General features: G+C 39.0%; 1 protein-coding gene across 8 annotated transcripts in view; it reads left to right on the forward strand.

Annotated features, from left to right (window-relative positions):
* The window catches only part of ATP9B (ATPase phospholipid transporting 9B (putative)), a 288,436-nt gene that overhangs the window by 64,509 nt on the left and 198,590 nt on the right, over positions 1-25,337 (forward strand). For 7 of the 8 annotated variants that reach the window (XM_064371986.1, XM_064371987.1, XM_064371988.1 and 4 more), the window contains 2 exons: positions 4,092-4,150; positions 12,389-12,440. In XM_064371986.1, the coding sequence (XP_064228056.1) occupies positions 4,092-4,150; positions 12,389-12,440 (111 nt within the window). Of the gene's footprint in view, positions 1-2,398; positions 2,733-4,091; positions 4,151-12,388; positions 12,441-25,337 lie in introns of those variants that run through there. The other variant, XM_064371993.1, reaches the window with a different exon arrangement.

Raw genomic sequence — 25,337 nt, forward strand, 5'->3', positions numbered from 1 at the left:
TATAAGTACATTTTTATCCTTAGTTGCTAGTATTTGTGTTTACTAGGACTTACATGGTTATGTGCTTTAATCCATTATGACATTGACTCATTTTAACTACTTAGGACTAGATTGGTTGTAAATTCCTTTTTGTTGATTAATTTATAGTAAATCCACAAACCAGTAATGTGGTCATTTATTATCATTATCAAGTCTATGTACTGTACATAATCGTGTGTGCTAGACTTTGACACAACTGCAGTGCAGTGGATAACCAGCAGCGTTACTGCAGATGCATGACTCCCTCCTTGTGTTATGGCGGTACCTGTTAACCATCCCCGCTTCCCCCCGCAATCCCACTAACCTTCCCAGCCTCTGGTAATCATCCTTCTGCTCTGTGTCTCCATGAGTTCACTTTAACATGGATACATTTTGGATATGCATTTGGAAAGAAGAAACTAAATGTCGTAAAAGTGTATTTCACTTACGCTTTAAACCTATCATAGGATCCGAAATTTAGTTGATACTCAGATGTTTGAATATTGATGCATTTTAAGCACTTTCTTTACAGGTATATATAAAATATTACTGGTGTTTATGTGGGTTATTAAAAGGTTCACAGAGGTTAGATTTGCTATGTAAGTTTAAGTCTGGGAAGGGAGGGATTTCAGTCAAAGGGAGCAAGTGCTGGGAGCTTCTGCAAATAAGTGGAAGGCACCCTACCGTGGAGGGACGAGGCTACCAGTGAGACGAGGCTTCCGGTGAGGTAGAGCAGGGGCCAAGAGAGATGGAGGAGCCAACTGGTAAAGCGTGGCAGTTAACCTACGGTCAGTGTTGAGGAACTTACTTTTTTTTTATACAAATGTGTTTATCTTCTAAATAATTATCAAATGGAATTTTTTCGGGGGGAAACACAGTCCTTAGTTTTTTCAACTCATTCTTTTGGAATTAGGGAAATTATAATATTATATTCTCTTTACCCAGGCAGAAATTAATGACTGGTAATGGGGTTGGTGGGAAGGTTGTATGTTTAAGAATCACTGGTGTAAGAATAGGTTGTTATTTGAGATGCATTTGGATCTTTCTCAAAGGAGCCCATAGAACTTGTTCATGGGAACGTGTGAGATGAATGCTTTTCCTCTGAGAAAAAACCACCTATCCTATTAGGTTTCTGAAGAATGATGGAAGGGAACATTTATTGCTATAAAGATTTGGTGGAAATATTTAATTGAAATAGTTTAGAGAGAAGAAAGTACTGTTGTTACCTTACTTGGTGATACAGTTTGGCTGTGTCCCCACCCAAATCTTATCTTGACTTGTAGTTCCCATAATCCACACGTGTTGTGGGATGGACCCAGTGGGAAGTAATTGGATCATGGGGGCGGTTATCCCCATGCTGTTCACTTGGTAGTGATTGAGTTCTCACGAGATCTGATGGTTTTATAAGAGGCTTTTCCCCCTTTGCTTGGCACTTCTCCTTGCTGCCACCATGTGAAGAAGGAAGTGTTTGCTTCCCCTTACACCAGGATTGTAAGTTTCCTGAGGCCTACACAGCCATGCTGAACTGTGAGTCAATTAAAACTCTTTCCTTTATAAATTACCTAGTCTTGGGTCTATCTTTATTAGCAGTGTGAGAACGGACTAATATACATGGTGATAGTCACTATTAATTAGTTCACTAAAAAACAAAAAGCCAATAATACATGACTTACTGAGTGTGCACTTGATAGTAAATTGAATAGGGATAGTTTTAAGAAAAAACAATGTCATTAGATTTAAATACTAGCATTTATATTGGAATGTCTTTGCTACTGCATTTAGAACTTTCTTCTCTATCAAGTGCAACAGATTATTAAACTTTGTCTGTTTCATAAAATCTTTGTGTTGTTGATTGCTCTGTAGGGTTATTGAGGCCAGGTGACAATTGTGTGTTATATGTGTGCACAGTGACTCTTAAAATTGAGGGATTTTTCTGTTGTTACCAGTCTCTCTCAAATCTGGTATTAGTATACCGCTAGGCTCAGTTGTCACCTCATTTCACAAAATGTTGGCTAGAAATCAAACCCTTCATGTAAGTGTGGGCTGTTAGAATGTGGCAGAAAAAGGCGTTTGGTGCTGGCCTTCACTGGTGGACAGGTGTGTGAAAGTGGCAACTTCTCTGCCCTGTCTTCTCTGTCCAGTGCCCTAAATGTTCTTTGGCAAAGAGGACAGCAAATAAGTTATTCAAGAAGCTAGGACCTGATAACAATTCATCAATTCTTCAAAATCTAGATATGTGTATTTTCAGCAGCTATATAAGGATGATGATCGTACTAGTTTGTCACTGTACTCTGTTTAGCTTTCTAATACTTTGTTCATAGTGTAATATTAACGTTTTTGAGAACTTTTTATGCTGTATTTTGCCATAAACTTTTTTCCTTAAACATGTGATTGAAGGTAATTTCCAAAGAAATGAATCACAATCACTATATAATGCCTGAAAATTAAAGGCTATTAAATATGTTATGTCTCTTGCCATGTTACAGAATAATAAATTTCTCAGAAATGTTAGATCTCAGTTACAGAGTCAAAAAGGATGTGTTTTCTGTTTCAAAATGTTTTAAAATTATTTACTATATCTTAGGACTATAATTTTTCTCTCCTTTTAAAATGTGTTGATTACAGAGAATGTGAAAAAAAAAACAGAAAGAAAGAAGGGTGGATCGGATGGCTAAGAGAGAGAGTGAAATTAGGTGATGAAGTAGGAACTCTAGGTCAGTGGAGCATCTCTACTGCTGAGTGCTTTGCTGTGAAAAGCATAGCAGTGTGGGTGGAGGCCTAAGGTCTGAGTGGCCATGTTCATAGGAATTCAAGTGGACATTGTTTTGTGAGTCTGTTTTCTGGTTATGTGTAGACATACACTTACTGATTTTAAAGCTATGTTAATATTTGTTTCACACATAATTCTAAAGAGCATTTCTGTTTTATAAGATAAATAAAAATAGCTTCAGCCCTTATTGGCTTGTATAATTGAGGAATGTAGAAAAAAAAATAATGCATATGAAAGTTTTAATATCTCCAAAGCAGATCTTTCAGAGCGGTGTGATACTACTGAAATACAGCTGCTTTAAGAGGTATTTGGGAAGTAAGATCTTTTAATAAGTTGGATATGGGTCTAAAAGTCAGTGTAATGAGTGTGATATTAGTTTTTGATAATATGAACTGAACTGTGGCCTGTTAGCTGTCAGCATAAACCGAATGTAAAATGAAGGAACATTTTCCCATGTTAGGAGAGTAATTATGAAAATGTAAAAATAAACACACAAGGCCATTGCTAGTCTTAAAGGAGAGTGAGACAGGGAGAGAGTGAGGAGGTGGGGGGAGGCGGTGGGGGGAGGCATGGGGAGAATGAGGGGCAGAGACAGAGAGATTGGGAGGAAGGGAGGGAATGAATTTGCTTGTTCTGTTACCTAAGTATGTCTCAAATTATGTATGTAACATTCATCTACTGTCCGTCATATTATACGTGATATTTTGTAGATGTTTAAGTATATGTGAAACTTTATCAGTGACTTTTATACATTAGATATTTTGTAGGTAAGAATTTATTCACATAGAGAAGTCACTTTTAGTAATAAAGCTTTAGATAGAACTTTTTCAGTCCTCTCCTGTGTTGGTAAAACTGTTAAGAGAGGGTGATTTTATATGTAATTTGCTTTATTTCTTTTTGGTCAATTATATGCTAATTAATGCCATTTATGATATTAACTTAAGGATTTTTACATCTCTGTGTTAAGTTTCATTGCTCAAATTATTTAGTAGTATTTCTGATCATTGTTAACGTGGCTTGGAACTGAAACAATTACAAAACATGGAAATAACCTGAGTGGAATCCCCTTTTAAATTGCTATGAAGAGATTCTCCCTCTATGTTTTTATTGGGAGATAAATAATTATTTGTGTTTGAAAGTTTACTAAAAGAAGTTAATTATTAGTGACTGTCTGAAAGTATAAGTATAGGGAAATTTCTGAAGTATTTTTTTCTGCAGCTTATTTCTAAAGTCATTTTTAATTGAAAGTTGAATCGGGTGTGCTATTGTTGCCTTGAGTTGATTGTACTTCTTTTTTTTTTAGGTAAAGTGCAAGTTAAGAGTTCAGACATACAAGTTGGAGACCTCATCATAGTGGAAAAGGTTGATGAATTTTTAATATATTTTAGTCCTGTATTTACTAGTTATTAATGTTTAGCCTGATTGCAAATAACTTCTGAATTTGAAAGAAATTGTTTGAGACATGTATTTTAAATTATAATACCCTGTGTAAGATTTGGTGTATGTGAAGAAGAATCTAGATTTTTGTATATTCTATTTTGCTGAAGTATATTTCAGTGTGTGCAGGCAAATTGATTTTTTTCTGAAACAAGAAGTGTTAACTGCTTAATGTTGTATTATCAAGATTATTTTATGTCATCACAGAATTTTATTAGAACCTGTTTATAATACTGTGCTTCAGTTTTCAAAACTTCCTTCTTCAGAGATAATCATCCCTTAATATCCTTGAGAGAGTAGTTCGAGGACCCCGCCAAGAATACCAACATCCACTGATGCTCAAATTTCTTATATAACATTCCATAGTCTATGCATAAATAAACCTTCTGAATACTTTAAATCAGTGGTCCCCAGCCTTTTCAGCACCAGGAACCAGTTTTATGGCAGACAGTTTTTTCCATGGACCAGGGTTCTCTGGGCTTGGTTTTGGAATGAAACTGTTCTACCTCAGATCATCAGGCATTAGACTCTCATAAGGAGCATGCAACCTAGGTCCCTCGCATACGCAGTTCACAATAGGGTTCTTGCTCCTGTGAGAGTCTAATGCTGTTGCTGATCCGGCAGGAGCATTGCTCTCCACTCACCTCCTGCTGTGGAGCTCTGTTCTTAAAAGGCCTGGGGATAGGGACCTCGGCTTTAAATCATCGTTAGACTATTTATAGTACTTAATAGAATGGAAATGCTATCTGAATAGTTATACTGTATTTTTTTATTGCTTTATTCTTATTTTTTATTTTTATTTTTTTTCCTGAATTTTGTCTCTCAATTCTTGGTTGAATTCCCATCTATGGAACCCATGGATACAGAGGGCCAGCTGTAGTTATATTACACATAATTACTGGATACAATTAATATGGTTAAAAGATTTAAGAGGGAAAAGTGAATAAAAGTAAAAGAGCATTACGCTTTTAGGAAAAGTTTAGGTCAATATAGGAAGAAGCTGTAAGATAAATATCAGCGGTCCGAGGTGGAAGTCATCAGGGCTGCTGGTGGTGTGGAATGTGACTGAAGGTGCAGTCTGCCTGCGGAGTGAGTGCATTCAGGGTGCTCTCATCTGCCTCATCCCCAACTGCATGAGGGCTGTGCACAGGATACCTGTGTCTGTGTTACGGGATTTGTTCTAAAGTGCTCTTATGTGCCTACTTCCATGACTGTCTGGGTAAACTAAGATGGAATCCTGAAAAGGGCTCAGGTCACACACAAGAAGGAAGAAACTGGAAACCGAGGACTAAATATCAGAGGAGACAAACTGAAAACAAATAATAAAATGCAGACATACATTCTAATGGTCTAAATTCAGCAATCAAGAGACAGAATAGGCAAAAAAGAAACAAGTAAGACCTATCTCTATGTTGTTTACATGAAAGTCCCTTCAAATTCAGTGACATAGATAGGATGAAAGTAAAGGGTAGAAAAATATGTGGCATGTAAAATCAAGCAAAAGTAGTAGGAACTGTACTAATGTCCAAGAAAGTGTACTTTAGAGGAAAGAAAATTACTAGAGACAAAAAGAGGCATTATATAACAATAATAGATCAATCCATCAGGAAGCTACAATGATTCCAGACTGGTACTCACCAAACAACAGATCTATGAAATTCACGAATCAGCAACTGTCAGCACTGAACAAAGTCAACAAGTCCAGTTACAAGTGGGTACTTCGGCACCACCCTCCAGGTGCTGAAGAGAAGTATTGGACAGACACCCAGCAGTGACGTGGAAGATGTGCACAGGACCAACCAGCAGGAGTTGCTCAGGATGCATACACCATTGTACCTGTCGATAGGAGAGTACACATTGATTTCAGGTGTCTGTAGAACACTCACCAAGATATGCCATATTCTGTACCATAAAATAAACCTCACAAATGGAAAAGAATTGAAATCATACAGAGTGTGTTCTCTCACTATAATAGAATTGTTAAAAATCAGTAACAAAGGCAACAGGAAAACTCTAAAACATGGAAAGTAAACAGCACACTTTGAAGTAATTTTTAGGATATATTGTAAGTCTCAAGGAAACAATACATACAGCTGAATAAAAGTGAAAAGTCAGCATTCTGGGACAGTGGGATGTATATAGGGCAGTGCTGAGAGGAACTCTATAGCATGAAACTGCTATGTGGAAACAAGCAGAGGTCTCAGATCAGTAATCCAAATCCCTACTGCAAGAGTCTAGGAGAAAACAGCAAAGTTAAACCAACGCAAGCGGAAGGAAGCGAGTAGTAAAGGCACGAGTAGAAGTCAGTAACATGGAAAACAGGAAGGCAAGATAGAAAATCCGTGAACACAAAAGCTGCTTCTTCTAGATAAGTAAATAAAATTGTTAAACCTCTTGCAAGCTAGACTGATCAAAATAAAAAGAGGGATGTCACAAATCACCAGTATCAGTAATGAAATAGGGGCTTTCACTGTAGATCCTGCAGCCATTAAAGAGACAGTTACAAAATGCTACAAACACCTTGATGCTCATAAATAGAAGAAATGGACAAATTCTTCTGAAACCATAAAGTATAAGAATTCAATCAAAATGAAATAGACAAGATTAATAGTCCTATAGCCAGTAAAGAAGCTGAATTAGTAATTTGCAAGCTCTGAGAAGGAAATATCTAGGTCCAGATATTTTCACTGGAGAATTCCTTAGGATTAGAAAAGACTCAGCATCAACTTCACACAGTTGTTTCCGGAAAATAATTGAGAATGGTACACTACCTAACTCATTTTATGAGGTCAGGAATATCTTTATCTCAACACCAGAAAAAAGTCAGTACAATAAAAGAAAACTACAGCCCAGTACCCCTCATGAATTTAGACACAAAAATCTTTTTAAAAGCTTGCAAATTGATAACAGCAGTGCACAAAGATGAGTAATACATCACTACCTAGTACAGATTATTCCAGGTATGTAACTGTGGCTCAGCATTCTAAAATCGAGCCGTGTAATCTACCCTATCAACAGACTAAAGAAATATCACACAATCAGTTGTTGCAGGAAGACCATTTGACTTAACCCAACACTCATTCATGATAAAAACTCTGAGCAGGTTGGATTAGAGAGGCAATAACCATATCTTGTTTAAAAAAAAAATTGACAGAAAGCCTGTAGCCAACATCATGCTTAATGGTGTAAGACTGAATACCTCCTCTCTGAGATTGGGGACGAGACAAAGATGTTTGCTGTTACTACTATTATTCAATTGGCAGTTCTAGTATGTAAGGCAAGAAAAGAAAATAAAAGACATACAGATTAGAAAAGAAAAAGTTTCAATTTGCAGATGACATAACTGTGTAACATACACATATATGTTGAAAATCCCAAAGGATCTAGAGAAAATCTCCTGGAACTAGTGAGTTCAACATGGTGTCAAGTTGTAAGATCGACGCACAAATATGAACCTCATTTTTATATAATAACAGTGAACATATGGACACAAATTAAAAATGCAGTACTCTTACACTCATTCCTGTGAAAATGAAATCTTATATATGCTGAGACTTACAATGTGTTGATAAAACTAATCTAAGAAAACATAAGTAAACAGACCCACTGTCTCTTTGGATTGGAACATTCTACATTCCGGTTTTCCCAAAATTGTTCTGTATACTTAATACCATTCCTATCAAAATCTCAGCAAGATTGTTTTTCTTCTAATTTTTGAAGATGTAGATGATCCTACTCTAAAAGGAATTCAGAAAGGCGCAGGCTGTAGAATAGCTAAACCAACTTTGACGAGGAAAGTAAAGTGGGAAGAATCACCCTTCCTGATGTTAAGGCATGTTGAATAGTTACATCAATTAACGTAGCGTGGAAGAAGGATAGAAGCAAAGGTTAACAAAACATTATAGAGAAACCAGAATTAGACAAAGGTGCAAAAACAAGTAAGTGGAGAAAAGGCAGCCTTTTCAAATGGAGCTGGGCATCCAGAGGTTTAAAAAATAAAAATAAAAAGACCATGGACTTAATGTAAAATGTTAAACTGCAAAACTTTTAGGAGAAAAACAAAATATTTAGAATCTAGGGATAGGAAAATATTTCTTAGACCTGATACCAAAAGAACAATGTGTAAAAGAAGAAATTGATAAATTGCATATTGTTAAAATTTAAAATGTGTGCTTTGTGAAAACGCATGTGAATACAAGTGAAAAACAAGATACAGATTGGGAGAAAATGCTTGTAAAGCATATATTCGACAAACATATCTATCTGGAATATAAAAAAACTCCTAAAACAATATTTTAAAAAATCAATTAGAAAATGGGCAAAAGATTTCAAGAGACATTTTGGCAAAGATTTACAGATAGAAAATAAACACTTGGGCCAGGTGCGGTGACTCACACCTGTAACCTCAGCGCTTTGGGAGGCTGAGGTGGGCAGATCATAAGGTCAAGAGATTGAGACCATCCTTGCCAACATGGTGAAACCTTGTCTTTACTAAAAATACAAAAATTAGCTGGGCGTGGTGGCACACACCTGTAGCCCTAGCTACTTGGGAAGCTGAGGCAGGAGAATTCCTTGAACCTGGGAGGCGGAGGTTACAGTGAGTCGAGATCTCACCACTGTACTCCAGCCTGGCGACAGAGTGAGACTCTATCTCAAAAATAAAAATAAAATAAAAATAAACACATGAACGGAAATTCACCATCATTAGCCATCAGGAAATGCAAATTAAAACAGTGAAATATCAGTTTGCATCCATCAGTACAGCTACAGTGAAAGCATGGTGACAAAAGCAAATGTTGGAAACAATGTGAAGGAGCACTTGTATATTGCTTGTGGAACTGTAAATAATATAATTATTCTGGAAAATCGCTGCATAGTTTCTTAAATAAAATGCCTGTGTAACTGTCATACTACCCAGCAGTTGCACTCCTGGGCCTTTATCACAGAGAAATGTTAATTTAAGTTGATACAAAAAAACCTGTGCAGGAATGTCTTTATCTACATTATTCATGGTAGCTCAATTCCAGAAAGTCTGTATATCCCGGGTGGGTGACTAGTCAGAGAAGCAGCTGTGCCTTCACACCGTGGCATGCAGTGTCAGGAGAACACAGGGCTCCTTGCTTTTGTGGTGTCCCTCATCTTGAGGGGAAGGAAAAAGAAACAAAAAGGATCCAATAATTATTTGAAATTACCTAGTTTATGAGTGCTCCATAGAAAATAAGACAGAATAAGGACATAAAGAGTCTGAATATGAAATTTTAAAAAATACTTCTAAGGGCTGAACGTGATGCACTTTGGGAGGCCAAGGCGAGAGGATCACATAAAGCTTGGGAATTTGAGACCAGCCTGGACAACATAGACCAAAATTTAAAGAATTAGCCAGGTGCAGTGGCACACATCTGCTGTCCTAGCTGCTTGGGAGACTGAGGCAGGAGGATTCAAGACTACATTGAGCCATGATCATTGTTGAAACATATTAAACAGACCAAAGTAAATGTAAAGACAGCCCATGCTCATGGTTAGAAGTGTATGTTGTTCAGAAGGCGGTGTTCCATAAATTGATCTATGGATTTAATGTTATCCCTCTCAAAATCTCAGTTGACGTCTTTGCAGAAATTGACAAGCTGACTCTAAAATTCATATGGATATTGTAGGGACTCAGAGTAGCCAAAACAATTTTGAAAAAGATGGACAAATTTTGAATACTCACCTTTCACTATTTCAAAACTTAAATTCAGATTTACAGTAATCAAGACTGTGGAACTAGCACTGAGAGTCCAGAAATAAAGTCTGAATTTATGGTTAACTGATTTTTGGCAAGAGTGCCTAGAAAATGTACCAAGGTGGGAGTGTGTTAGGGCGGGTGCTTTTTTGGCCCCATGTTCTTTGTGAGATACATCCATGTTGTTGTGTGAAGTTGGTACCCACCCATTTTGGTGTTATATAGTGTGGCTTTTATCTGTTTCCCTGTCGACGGGTTTTTAGGTTACATCTAAGTTTTGCCTGTCATGAATGATGCTTTTGTGTCATATTTGGCTATGTTTCTTGGTGCACACATCCACATATTGCTGTTGCAGGTGTGCCTAGGAGTGGCGCTGCCATTTTGGGGCATGCAGTTCTGCTATGGTAGACCCTGCCCGTGGTTTTGCAAAGCGCTGTGTCAAATTACACTCCAATCAGCAGTGCCTTGGCGTGTTTGCCAGCGTGCACATTTTCAGCCTTTTAAAGTTAGTGTTTCCGATGTGTATGTGGAAGTGGTTTGAATGCATCTTTTTTTTGAGTTCTAATAAGAACTAGTACTTTTTCATAGGATTTTGTGTGTCTGTCTTTCATGTGAGAAGCCTGCTAAAATCTCTTGGCATTTCCCTTCTGAGTTATTCCTTCTTTATCAGTTTGTGGGCCTGTGTGTATTCTGGATTGGAGTCCTTTGTTAGTTATATATGCGTTGCAGATAGCTTTTCTTTCCTGGCAGGCTGTTGAACAGAGATTCTTAAATTTAGTGAAGTCTGTTTTATTAATCTTTTCATTTAAGGTTAGTTTTTTAAGACAGTTTTTGTTGATGATGGTCTTTATTAAGGATCCTTACCTACCAATAAGTCATGAAAATATTCTTGTAATGTTTGGTGAATGATGACAATTCAATGGGGAAATAGCTTTTTTTTTTCTTTTAGGCATTTTATTGTTTTGGCTTTCACATTTAGAACTGTGATTCCAGTAGATTTTTGTGTTCACATTGAGGTCGAGTCAGGTATCGTCTCCCATCATCCCCTGATGGTGCTCAGTTTTCTCAGTGCTATTGATTGAAAACACCATTATTTCCTCATTGATTGGCAGTTTCATCTTTCTCATAAATAGTGTCCATGTATATGGGGACCTATTTTTGGATGTCTAGTTTTGCACTGGTATAATTGTCTATTCTTCTTGTAATCACATCTTCTCTTAACTACTCTAGTTCAATCTAGTTTTATTCGGTTGTAGAGTTAATCCTCGCATTTAATTTCTCTCAACAATATTTTATAGTTTTTAGTGTCGAGTTCTTGCACATCTTTTACTGGTTTCATCCTAGTATTAGTTTTTTTTCCTAGTGTTAGAAAGAAATAGCTTTATCCAATAACATAGCGTTTTTCAGCTTTAACATTTGTTTTTGTTATGTGTTGACTGACAATCCATTTATTTGCACGGGTAGATAAGTCTTTACTTAGGTCTCAAAAATCATACGTAATTCATGACATTATGTTAAGTATTCTTATTACGATTATGTATTTTTTCTTTAGGCTGATACAGCTTTCCTGATTGGTAGAACTATTAATGATGATGATTAAATGAATAGTGACTTGTAAAAGTTTTTCTATGCCATAAAATATCTTTGCATTTTTCTGTGTCGTGAAAGTTTTTGCTTGCTTGCTTGTTTAGTCATGGAGTTCTTCTTTCACGTCTATTCACCGTTTTGTGTATGATGTGCTCTGTTTTGTGTTGGGCGTCCGAGGACCACAGTCCTCACTTTCCAGGGCCATTTAGTCTAATAGGGAGGACATAATTTTTCATAAGGTAATTCCTGCTGGGTTACATGTACCAACTAACAGAGGCCACAGAAATGGCAATATTTAACGTTTTCTCAGATATAAAGCTTTTTTTTTTTTTGACAGTCTCGCTCTACTGCCCAGGCTGAGGTGCAGTGGCATGAACGTGATTCATTGCAGCCTTGACCTTCCTGGCTCAAGCTATCCTCAACCCTCAGCCTCCCAAGTAGCTGACACCACAGGCATGCCACCACACTGGCTACTTTTTAAACTTTTTGTAAAGGTGGAGTTTTGCCGTATTGCCCAGGCTGGTCTCAGACTCCTGGGCTCAAGTGATCATCCCATGTTGGCCTTCCAAAGTGCTGGGATTATAGATGTAAGCCACCATGACTGGCTCACATGAAACATTTTTAAAGTCACCACTACATGCCATTATGTGACTCGCTAATGGGAAAAAATCTTAGCGTTTCAACTAAAATGTGAATTATCAGGTTTTTTTATATACAAATCATAATTGTTAGTTCAGCAAAATTTGAATTATATTATTTTAGTTGTTTTCATAGCTATTTCTTCTTTGGAATGGAATTGTGTTAACTTATAAGTCTGCATATAGATAATTAATCTTTTATAATGCTCTTTACAGAATCAAAGAATTCCATCGGACATGGTGTTTCTTAGGACTTCAGAAAAAGCAGGTATTTTTACATTTAAGAAAACTTATCTATCTGTATATTATTATTGCAAAAACAAATTTACAAATATCTACACAAGTGAAAACTATTTTCCTTACATTTTTAGTATGCTGCAGCAATGAGGAATATTCTGTAGAAATGGTATTTTACTTTGAATATAAACATATGAAACCTCTGAAAAAAGAGTCCACATTTTCATATGAAGCTACTTTATAAAGAAAATACATGTACTCCAATTACATTGCTGATGACTTAGTATTTTGGTAGTGTAATTTTCATTGTAAAAGATAAAAGTAAAAATTATCCTATAAAATTTTTTTGATAATATTTTGAATTCATTAATATCTACATTATATTTAATTGTCAATATTTAAAAGGATGTTTGCTGTGCAATATGTTTGTTTAAAAATAATCCTGTCAGGATCTGTGTATCCATTGAGTGTTTTCATTCAAATTCATACTGACATCTAATTAAATGATGATATTACTTAAAATTTGATGGCTATTTTGCATTTGCAGTGTGATTCATCAATTCAGCAAACACTTATTTGCCACTTATTATTAATATGTCCCAGGCACTAATTGTTGCTTAAGATACAAAAGGGAGCAACCTTCACAGAGCTTATAGTCTATTGGTGGAAATGCATCCCTTGCTAGTTAGTAATAACCCTAATTGTATAGGCACTGTACTCAGAAACGTTTGGGGCTATGTGGGCAGAGATAATTTTGCCTATTAAGTTGACGTGGACTTCAAAGAAAATGCTGTTTATATGACCTGAGCTTTCAAAAATACAAAGATGGAAAAGAAGTCATTGACTAGAAGCCTAGTGTGGCCAAAGTGACTCGAACTCAGGTTTCCTGATTTCCAGCAGTTTTTCTACACTTTCTAGTTATGTGACCTTGTCACGTGGACACACGTTTTCATCATCTCTGAAATGAGGGAGGTATATCAAGTAATATTTAGAGCTTCTTTCTGCCCTACATTCCTGACATGATTGAATAAATAAACAGTAGTTTTTATAGGAAGCTAAGCTTGCTATTATTTTACTAGAAACTCACCATATGTCTTATTATTTCTAGTGTGAAAACTGTAGAAAGGACTAAATCAGATTTCAGAGTTGTTGATTTAATTTTTCTCAGTTTATAAACAACACACTTTTAAAAGGGACATTTTTGTCATGAGAAAGAAGAAAAATGTTTTCTCTTTCTACCAGTTAACAGTTATGGTTATTTACACCGTGAGATGAATTCTGCCATAAACAGGAGTTCAGCTCTACCCAATAATCAAGCGACCTCTGTACACTTGATACGTTTACTTTATTATGTATTGTTTCACGTGAGTTTTTATTTTCCCATCTGTGTCAGGGACTGGCTGATTCCTTTTCCAAGCCATTTCCCTTTCCTCTTGGAAACACAGCTAGACTCCCTTTCCTGCCCAGTTAGCTGGTCCCATGTCACTGAACTCTGGCCGAAGAGGGAGAGCCAAAAGTCTGTATGCTGCATCTCACCCTGCCCCTAACTTCTCCTGCAGGCACCTGCTCTTCTCTTCCCTGTTGCTGGTTAGATGGTCATGACTAGGGCAGTCTTGGAAACTGCTTGTTAAAGATGGCAAAGCTTCAATCAGCCTAGCGTCCTGAACGAATGTGTGGAATAGAGCCCGTCCCTTCCATTACCAAGTGGACTCTATCTGGAAGAGAAATAAACTCCTATGGTTAAGTACTTCCATTTGCAAGGTTAGCCTTTTACAATAGCTGGTGTTTCCTTAACTGATTTCTCATCCTAATTGCTCTTCATCCTGGTAGCCTTCTTACTAATTCTCTTTGCAAGTGGCAGTATTTGCTTTTGAAGAGTTAATGCTTATATTTTGAAGCCATCATTTGCCAATATTGGAGTATAATGTGCTCTTTTTTCCAGTATTTCTGCTCTTAACAATAGTGTAGTAAGACCATTTACAGTCCAGTGGGTAGGCTGCCTTCATAGTTTGTCACATGCGAATGACTCACCTTGGAGTGCCTTGCTTCACAGCATAGACTACTGAGTGGGACAGCTCTGCAAGCCTTCCAGTCCCCGAAAGGCTCATCTCCTCAACCACAGGCAGAGGCCAGAGTAGATAACCCTTGATCACGGATGTGTAGTCCTGTGTGTTGCTGGATTTGATTTGCTAGTGTTTTGTTACGGCTTTGTTTTGCATCTCTATTTACAAAGGATGTATTGGGCTGGGCTAGGTGGCTCACACCTGTAGTCCCAGCACTTTGGGAGGCTGAGGCGGGTGGATCACTTGAGGTTAAGCGTTCGAGACCAGCCTGGCCAACATGGCAAAACCCCGTCTCTACTTAAAAAACAAAAAAAAGATACAAAAATTAGCCAGGCATGATGGCGCAGGCCTATAATTCCAGCTACTCCAGACACTGAGGCAGGAGAATCACCGGAACCCAGGAGGCAGAGGTTGCAGTGAGCCGAGATTGCACTACTGCACTCCATCCTGGATGAGAGGGTGAAACTCCGTCTCAAAAAAAAAAAAAAAAAAAAAAAAAAAAAAAAGATGTATTGGCTTATAGTTTTTGTTTTTTTTGTGTGTTATTTTTGTTTTGGTGTCAGAGTAATACTGGCCTGAGTAGAATGAGTTAAGAAGTGTTCTTTCTTCTGTTTTTTGGAAGAGTTTGTGAAGAATTATTATTCTTTGTTAAGTGTTTGATAGAATTCACCCATGAATCCCTCTGGGACTGGACTTTACTCTGATTTTTAAAAAATTACCAATTCATTTTCTTTACTTGTTACAGGATTATTTGGATTGTCTGTTTCTTTCTGAGCTGGTTTTGGTAGTTTGTGTCTTTTTCAGAATCTGTCCACTTTGGCAGGTTATCTAACTTGTTGTCATGCAGTTGTTTTTAGGATTTCCTTATAGTCCTTGTTATTTCTGTAATGTTAATGGTAATGTAGCCTCCTTTGTTCCTGATTTTAGTAATTGAACTCTTCTCTCTTTTTTCCTTGGCCACTCTAGCTTAAAGGTTTGTCAATTTTGATCTTTTAAAGTAACCAGCTTTTGGTTTTAATGATTTTTCTCAATTGTTTTTCTGTTCTTTATTTCATGTATTGGTTTCTATTTTTTATTGTTTTCTTCCTTCCACTTGTTTTCTGCTCAGTTTAGTCTCCTTTTTATAGTTTATTTAAGGTGGAAAGTTAGATTATTGATTTAAGGGTCTTCTTTTTTAGTGCAGGTGCTTATAACTACAAGTTTCCATCTAAGTACTATTTTTGCTGTATTTCATGAGGTTTGGTATGTTGTATTTTGTTTTCATACATCTCAAAATTATTTTCTAATTTCTTTGTTGATTCATTGCTTATTTATTTATTTTTAGTTTTTATTTTTATTGTTTTTTATAGAGACAGGGTCTTGCTTTGTTGTCCAGGCTGGAGTGCAGTGACATGGTTATAGTTCACTGTGATAATCACTGTAACCTTGAACTCCTGAGCTTCAGCAGTTCTCCTGCCTCAGCCTCCCAGGTAGCTAGGAATACAGGCACATACCACCACACCTGGTAATTTTTAAATTTTGTTGTAGAGACAGGCTGTATCTGTTGCCGTGCTGCCCAGGCTGGTCTCGACATCCTGGTCTCACGTGATCCTCCCACCTCAGCCTCCCACAGCACTGGGATTACAGGTGTGAGTCACCTTATCTGGCCTGATTCATTATTTATTAATGAATATGAATTTCCACATACTTACAATTTTTTACGTTTGCTTCTGTTTTTGATTTCTAATTTGATTCCATTGTCGTTGGAGAACAGACTTTGTGTGATTTCTGTCCTTTTAAGTTTTATTCACATTTGTGAGATGTCCTAACATGTTGGGTATCCTTGAGAACATTCTGCATGCACTTGAGAAAAGTCTGCATTCTGCTCCTGTTGAGTGGAATGTTCTATAGATTTTTATTCTCGTTGGTCTGCAGCATTGTTCAAATCTTCCTTTTTTGTTCGTCTTCTACCTAGTTGTCCTATCTATGGGATTGAAAGTGGAGTACTGCAGGTTGTCACTATTTCTGTTACTCTATCTATTTTTCCTTCTAATCTGTCAGATTTCGATTCATGTATTTGAAGTTCTGCTGTTAGATGTGAATATATTTGTTTTCTTGGCAGATTGACCCTTTTATCATTATAAAACGTCTTCAGCCATGCCACCTCTCTTTTGGCTACTGTTTGCACCTTTTTCTGTTGTCATACTTTCAACCTATTTGTGTCTTTGAACCCTAAGTATATGTCTTGTAGACAGCGTATAATTGCATTTTGATTTTTCATTAATTCTGTCAATCTGTGCTTTAAAAAAATATATCAGGTTTAGCAAAATTTACATCCAGCAAAATCCACCCATTTAAAATCTTAGCAGGTATGTCCACTTGCTAATTATTATTATCTTCATCCGGATGAACTCCCTTTGCCTGCTATCCTGCTTAATCAGCCCTGCAGACCTACATCTGGCCCTTCAGTATCTCTTCTCTCATACCTGGCTGTAGAGCTCCAGCTGAGAAGGCCACACAAGCATCTGACTGGAGCTCTGTGAATCAGTAGAGTTCACTGTGTAAGCCACAGTGTTCCCGTTGACAAGGCCCGTTCTTGACGGTGGTCATTCCAACTTTCTTAGTGTTTCTCCTTTCTGCCTTTACCACCTGTTCATTCACTGTCAGCCATCAACCCTCCCGCCAGTCCCGCTGCTTTCAGCTACAGCTCCATTCCTTCTTCCTATAGGCATTGAAACATGTTTCTACCCAGTCAGCAAAGACCACCCCTGGCCCTCAGTGACCCGACTTAGCTATCTAGCTGCCATCCCGTCTCTGACCTTTGTTTTGCAGCCAGACCTTTTGAATAAGACGTTTTTGTCATGACCTCATCCTACATCCCCTTTCTCTGTGAAATCTAAATGACATTTCTCAGGATCCTGTCCTAAGCACACCTAAGTTTGTGATCTACATTTCTTCCTGGGAAACTGTAACTTCATTCATGGCTTTATATCATCTGATTATACATCAGAGCCTGATGGGCAGTAGGTGGCACACTCAAAAGGTTCCACTGGTCTCTGCTGTCGATTGGAACCTTTAATCCATTTCCATTTAGTATAATTACTGATAATGCAGAATTTACATCTGCAGTTTTGCTGTTTGTGTTCTGTGTGTCTTCTGATATTTTTGTATGTGTCTGTTGCTCCATTACTGCCTTCTTTTGTTTTAAATATTTTCTAATGTGCTGTTTTAATTTCCCATCATTTCTATTATAACATATTTAAAAAATTATTTTGTTAGTGATTGCCCCATGGATTTTAAATAACACAGCTCACTCTTAGCTGGGTTTAGTGTTTCTGTTGAATAAATGCTTGTGGAATTCTTTCAAGTCTTTGGTTATTTTTCAGAGTTCTGCAAAAGTTGCTTTTGGCAGTTTTCACTAGTCTTCTTATTGCAGTTATGCAGAAGTGTATTTTCAGAGGTTTTTAATGCTGCCATCCTGCTTGCTTCACCTACTTATTTATGATCTATTTGTCCTGTTTTACAAATGTGTATCCAGTGTAATGAATAACTAAATGCTTTAATTTGGGAGATGCTCTTTGATATTAATTGCCCTTTTAACAATGTAATAGAAATATATGGAAGATACTATTCCAAATATGGAAACAGTTTTGGGTAATTAATTAAAAGGAAAAGATTATGTAGATTGCTGGAAGAAAAATTATGAACAGAGTCAAGCACTTTAAAGCTGAAAGATGTTTAGAAATGTTCACTTTTCATAAGAGGAATCCCAGGGCTGGAAAATGTAAATGCTTTGCTTAAGATTATATGACTGATAGCAATTGTGTGTGTGTGTGTGTGTGTGTGTGTGTGTGTGTGTGTGTGTGTGTGTGTGTTTATGTGTTTTCTTTTTGGAAGGGGTCTCGCTTTGTTGCCCAGGCTAGAGTGCAGTGGTGCGATCTTGGCTCACTGCAACCTCCACCTCCTGGGTTCCAGCAATTCTCCTGCCTCAGCCTCCTGAGTAGCTGGGACTCCAGGCATGCCACCATGCCCAGCTGATTTTTATATTTTTAATAGAGACAGGGTTTTATCATATTGGCCAGGCTGGTCTTGTACTCCTGACCTCAAATGATCCGCCTCCCTTGGCCTCTCAAAGTCCTGATATTATAGGTATAAACCACTGAGCCCAGTCACTAATAGCAATTTTGGAAATTCTTCCTCAACCTCTTAACAATCTTTTCACTGCATCATTGTTAAGCCATAGTAAGAGAGAAAAACATAAATGGAATATTAGAACATTAGTAAAATAAGATACTCTATTGTGTTAACCTCGGATAAATAACACTTTCAAATTGATGATGTTTTAAAACATTACTCTCTTAATTTTGTCTTACATTCCATGTTGTAGGGAGAATTAATTACTCTTTGTAGTGGAATGATACTTAATATTTTGAAGGTCATGGATCTCTTTGAGAATCTTAAGAATTATCACCTCGTTCCTCAGAAAAATGTATGCAATGCATGCGTACACTGGATTTTTAATTGTTTAGCTATCCCTGGAAGATTACTGATGGGTTGAAGTTAGGGTCCTGCTGTAGTTTGTTTTAACCTATGCTTCTATTTTCGTCCTTGGTTTTATTTTTTCTGTCAAATTTAAATTATTAAAGTAATAGTTACTCAAATGCAGATAATAAGTCAGATTGTTTTTTCATGCTATTTTTCTTCTTATAAAATAGACTAAATCGCTTTCAAGCTGTGTAAAATTTGTGTTATAATACTGCTTTCAGATAAGAATTCTTAGTTTTAGAAATTGTGTTTGTATGATTCTTAAGTAATTAAAGTTTTCTCATTGCCTAGTTTTCAGTTGGCTACAAATGTACTGAATATTTGTATTTACTAACACTTTTAATATTATTGTATTGCTTTTTAGTTTTGGTTTGAAAAAATTTTATAATATATTCTTCATTATAGTAAGAATATTTTAAATCTTAGACATGATAGAAGTCCTAAGTATTAATGTGTCCAACATATCCGAGCTTGAACACTGGCAGCCGGGTGCTTGTCAGTACAGCGTGGTGAGTTGCTCATGGCATCGTATTGACTCTGTATTAACACAGAGTATTCTTTTGGGCCGTGAGCTGATTGTTTAGAATGTAAATGAAGATGTTGGTGGATCTGGTGACTGATGGCTTAAATTCCAATTAATCAATTGCTTCATCACTTTCTTAATTCAGATCAAATATCTCCAGAGTGCACACAATTCTTTTAGTGGTATTAAGAGAAATTAATGCTTTAAAACTAATTTTCATCAATCTCTTATAAATGCCAATATCTTTTTCACTTGTCTCCTAAGTGATGACATTATACTTGAAGCGTTTGGAACATATTATATAGTACCTCAGCTGTCACTTGTTAGTGGGATGAGGGCTGGTTAAATGACACTGTACTCATCCACATGATCTCTGTAGTGCTATTTGTCTTGCTTCCAGCTTGAAAATTTCATGCAGAGTCATTAAATCATATAAATGATTTACAAATTAAGCTTAATGGCAAACGATCTGGTATTATAAATGCAAAGTCAATGCCTATCTTTCCTTTGTTAGCCATATAATCTAGCCCATCTCTTTGAGAGCTACTGGATTTGTGAGCTGTTGTAGGAAGTCTACTAATCCTGCAGGGTGACTTATGCGATATGACAGACTCGTGCTCCAGCGATGTCCCATCAGTTACTTCAGCACACCTGATGCACCCTCCTATGTGACACATACACAGGTTGATCTTAATTTGTCATTAAGCCTGTCCTTTCCTGTCAACTCTTGTCAATTGTATAAAATAAAATCAAGTAATCAAGTATATCTGTAATAGGATATAAGCAGGCCAATGTAATAATACATTTTTGCTGAGCCTTAACTCAGTGTCAGTGTAGCAAGTGCTTTCTGTTAAAAAATTATTAGATACAGTTCTTGTGAAATATGTCAAGCTGGCCATACTTCGGATTTCGCTACAGTTCATTCTTTCTCTCTCTTTAAATCATATCAGTTACGGCAAGGTTAGTATTTTTAACTGTACTTGAGTAAAAGTAATAACATGTCATTTTTCTCTAAGTTTTAAAAACAGCATATGATTTAACTGACATGAGGCATGTCTTTTTAAACAAAGGCAGCTATTTTTTCGGTGTTTAATAAGTTCACAGAAATTTACATATTCATTTTACTTTTAGAAACACAGAATGCAGGAAATGTATGAGACTCCAGAGTTTCTCACATGTTTTTTCTTTGTATAATAGAAAATCTAGAGCAGAGTGAATGGCATCTATGACATCTCATAGATGTGTCAGAGTCTAGAATCTAGTTCATTTTACGTTACTTTTATATTTTATATCAGGATATTTACATATAATAGATTAAGGGGAAAATTCAGTTTTTTTTTTTTTTTTTTTTTGAGACGGAGTTTCGCTCTTGTTACCCAGGCTGGAGTGCAATGGCGCAATTTCGGCTCACCGCAACCTCTGCCTCCCGGGTTCAGGCAATTCTCCTGCCTCAGCCTCCTGAGTAGCTGGGATTACAGGCACGCGCCACCGTGCCCAGCTAATTTTTTGTATTTTTAGTAGAGACGGTGTTTCACTGTGTTGACCAGGATGGTCTCGATCTCTTGACCTCATGATCCACCCGCCTCGGCCTCCCAAAGTGCTGGGATTACAGGCTTGAGCCACCGCGCCCGGCCGAAAATTCAGTTTTGAAAAAAACAACTTTAAAATAATATACACTTTCTTGTACTGTGTCCTAGTTGAAACCAGTGAGCTTGTGTAATGTATTTATTATAATGCTTTTGACAAATAATCCATAACATGATTTATTTAAGTGTGTGTGTGTGTGTGTGTGTGTGTGTGTGTGTGTGTGTGTATGTGTATGTGTATGTGTATGTATATACTCAGTTTCCCAAGTAGCTAGGACTACAGGTTCACTCCACCGCATCCCACTGATTTTTTATTTTTTGTATAGTTGGGGTTTTGCCATGTTACCCAGGCTGATCTTGCACTTCTGGGCCCAAGCCATTCTCATGTCTTGGCCTCCTAAAGTGTTGGGGTTACAGGCATGTGCCACTGTGCCCAGCCTTGTAATTTTTAAAGTATATGTAATCAGATGACATTATCTCAGATATAACTTTAATTGATAAAGCTGACAACTGGAGAATCTTTTCATGGCTCTTGATCTTTTTGTGCCTTAGACAGGTGTGTTAATGTCTGTGTCTCCCAGATTCCGTTTCAACAATGATAGTGCCCCTATTACAGGGTGGTTAAAAGGATTACAAATAGGATTGGTGAGGCAATTACATACATAGGGCACATTTAGGCACTGAGTTGCTAGAAGCTACAATTAGTTGAAAATGCATCAGGTAGGAGAGAAAAATACTTAATATTTGCATAGAGGAAGAGACCACAAGAATGCTCAGTGGCATGGGGAAATACTTTTAGGAGGTTCATAGGGGAAATGAGGGCATCATGGTTGTGGATTTGTGTGGGTATTTGAGTGTAGAATGTTCTGTGGAAAGGGTGGGCTGGACTAAGCCATGTGAAGATCTATTCTTACACGATCTACTACCATGATATGAGTTCCCAGTATATGACACTCATGACAGGCTTTCATGTATTTTCCATGAAATTTTACAACATAACTCCAAGGCAAGTCTTATACAGATAAAAAAAAACTGAGTTGTAACAAGGTAAAGTTATTTGAAAGGGAGCATTGAGTAGTCAGTTACAGGGCTGGTGTTCAGCTTCTGAGCGGCTCTGCCTGCTGTGTTACTATGCCAGCTTTGGGATGGAAGCCTCCGGAGCAGGCGGTCTCTCCTCTAGCACTGTTGGTGCATTGGGCGCGGTATGTCTGTGTTGTGGTGGATGGGTCTGTCTTCTGAACTGCTGGATGTTGATAATATTCTTATCCTCATTCCACCAGAAGTCTGTAGCATTCTCCTACTTCCTTCCCAGCTGTGAAAACCAACAGTGTCTCTAGAAGTTGCCAAATATAAATTGTCCCTAGTTGAAAACCTATAGAGGGCTTTTCACCCATTGAAGAGAATCTCTAAAATTAACCTTAATTGTTCAGTTATTTACCTTTAGGAATACTTGTTTTAATATTTTTCAGAGACCTTCCTTCTCAGTGAGAACAGATTGAGTCTGCCAAAATTGAGCCATGGCCTATTATCTTCCTTTGTACCCCAGTCCATGTGCAGGAGCTCTGCTCTAAGTCCATGCAGCCAAAAAGTCAGGGACTCTGCCTTCTTGCACTTCCTAAGCTATGGCTACAGCCCCACCCAGGAGGGGCTGGCCATGGTTCTTATTTTCCCCAGACCCATGTGCAGAAGCCCAATTCCTGACAGGCTTGGCCCAGGGCAATAACATAAAAGTAAGCTAAAGTCGACTTGATTCTAGACTCTACCTGAGCTCCTGAGCATTCTATCCCAGTGAGTCCCAGCCCAGCAACTTGTAAGGCAGAGCTGACAGTGCTGGAGGGGCTACACCACAACTCCATCCCCAGTTCCCACTTGACAAGCCGAGTGTCACTCCTGGTACAGCTGCCTGCTGTCCTGTCCCCAGCTCCAATGCAGTGCTCCAGAGGTTCTGCCCAGCGAGAGAGAGAGGCCTTAAGGACTGAGATATCTACAGCTTTACCTATAGTCTTCGTTTGAAAGCTAGCTTGGCAGAGTTCATTTCTGAGGATGTTGTTGAGAACACTGGAGAGTTTGGTGGCCACCAGTTCACAGGGCAGAAACAGCAACCCAGCCGGACGCTTTGTGGAGAGTCCTGGATCCAACCTATCCTGGGGACGGGAGGCTGTATGCACGTGCTAGGCTGCTCTCACAAGCAGCTGGAGTGGGACTCAGGGCAAATGTGAAAGGGCTTCCTGGGTGACGAACAGCCTTCTATGATGCCAGAGCTCACTGACCCAAAGGCTTACCTACAGCCTTTAAGCTAGCTAAATGATGCATGGTCCTCTGTCCCCATGGTGAGTCGCACAATGCTGAGCTTACACGTGACATCACAGGCGTCCCCATTCGGGCTGGAAGATGGTTTGTGAACCCAAGGTGATGGTCCCAGGAGTCAATGGAGAGGACCTCCAAGCCACCCATCCCTGACTGAACATTGACAAAATTGTGAACTCCCTGAATTGTGAGAGGTCTCCAAGCCACACACAGCCAGTGGTAAAGAGTGGAAGCCCAACTAGCTAAGCCAGCTTAAGCACCACCGTTTGTCACAGGATAATTGTGAGAGGTCTCCAAGCCACACACAGCCAGTGGTAAAGTATGGAAGCCCAACTAGCTAAGCCAGTTTAAGCACCACCGTTTGTCACAGGATCTTTGGGGTGTTGCTTTTCCAGCCAGAAACCTCTATGGCTGGTGGCACCTTTGTCCGAGTTTTGCTCAGACCCGCAGGGCTCATTCTGCCTACTTGGCCCAGCAGGCTTTGTTCAGATCGTGCTACTCACGTGGATCCCATGCTGAGGGTGAGCAAAGGGTGTATGAGTGAGCGCAGGGTCTGGCCCCTGCACACAGCCAGTCGTGCTGGCTGTGGCAGGGCAGCCAGCTTCAGATGCGGCTGTGTGCAAGGCTGTGACTGAACCAGGCGCTCTGTAAGCGGTTTCCACTGCGGGCATCAGGAAACATGGTGACCCAGGAGGCTTGGAGACACCAGGAACCACAGAGCCCCAAAGAGGATGTCACAGCTCCGGCTCAGTGAGGCGTTAGGTCTGGTCTCCCTGAAGGGCCACAGGTCTTCTCTCCTCACTGCTTGTAATGTGGCGAGGGGGAAGGCGTGTTTCAGCCCTGTTTGTCTTATAGCTCTTTCATTTCTGCCATTCAGCTGGTCCCAAGTTCTTTTCCTGTGTCCAGGAAGAACAAGGTACACAGACAACTGGAGGGTAAGCAAGGCAAAGAGGTGCTTTATTGAGCAACAGTCGAGCTCCCAGGAGACTCTAAGTGGGTAGCTCCTCTCCACAGGCAGGTCGTCCTGATGAGAGCAGCTCTTTGTGGAGAGGAGACGCAGAGTCAGTAGCTCTTATCAACAGGCAGGTCGTCCCATCAAGTGTGCAGCCCTCAGCAGAGAGGGGACTCGGAGTGGGTAGGTTCTATCTGCAGGCAGATTGTCTCGTGGAGTATGCAGCCCTCAGAGCAGAGGGGACCTGGAGTAAGTAGCCCCTTTGCACAGCTGGTAGTCCCAATTTTGGTGTAAGTCTGGCTGAAGCTGGGTTTTTTATAGGCTCAGAAGGGAGGAAGCACATGCTGATTGGTCCATGGGCAGCCGTGGGCCGGCCTGGAAAGAGTACCATCTGGCTGTGTGGTCGTTGATGAAGTCCTCCCGGCAGTGGACTTCACCTGTAACTGGCAGCTGGGCCCCCAGACTTCAGGTTGTTCCTGGCATGAAGGTGGGGTTTCACTGGGGACCTGCTCATTTTTTTCCCAGGAAACTGTCTGACTCCCACCATTAACATGCCAGAGATGGCACCCAGGCTGTTTGTGCCAAGGGGTGCTTGCAAGCCTGAACTGAGCCACCCTTCTGCACTTGTTGGCACCCAAATTCTGGAGAGGGCCAAGCCAGCAGAGTGCCAGGCATGTCAGCACTGCCCTGAGCACATGCATACCTGCCAGCTCGGAAGGGGATGGGGGGATCCTGCCAGTTTAGTGGAGCTTGCAGCCCTGGACATGCCTCCCTGACTGCAGCTGGTGTCTTTCCAGCTGCCACTCCAGAGGGACCACCGCTGCCATCATATTGACCAGAAAGTGGTTTACATGGAGCCAGGAGCAACCTCCGGAAGGCCAAGAAAAATGGAGACTTGGCGGTGGAGTTCAGCCTGGCGACTGCAGAGTCTGAGCAGGGGGTCCGTGGCTGCATCCTGCAGGGTATAGATTTC

This window comes from Aotus nancymaae, unplaced genomic scaffold (assembly GCF_030222135.1).
Source record: "Aotus nancymaae isolate 86718 unplaced genomic scaffold, 86718_ANA_hifiasm-v0.15.2.pri h1tg000253l, whole genome shotgun sequence".
Lineage (NCBI taxonomy): Eukaryota > Metazoa > Chordata > Mammalia > Primates > Aotidae > Aotus > Aotus nancymaae.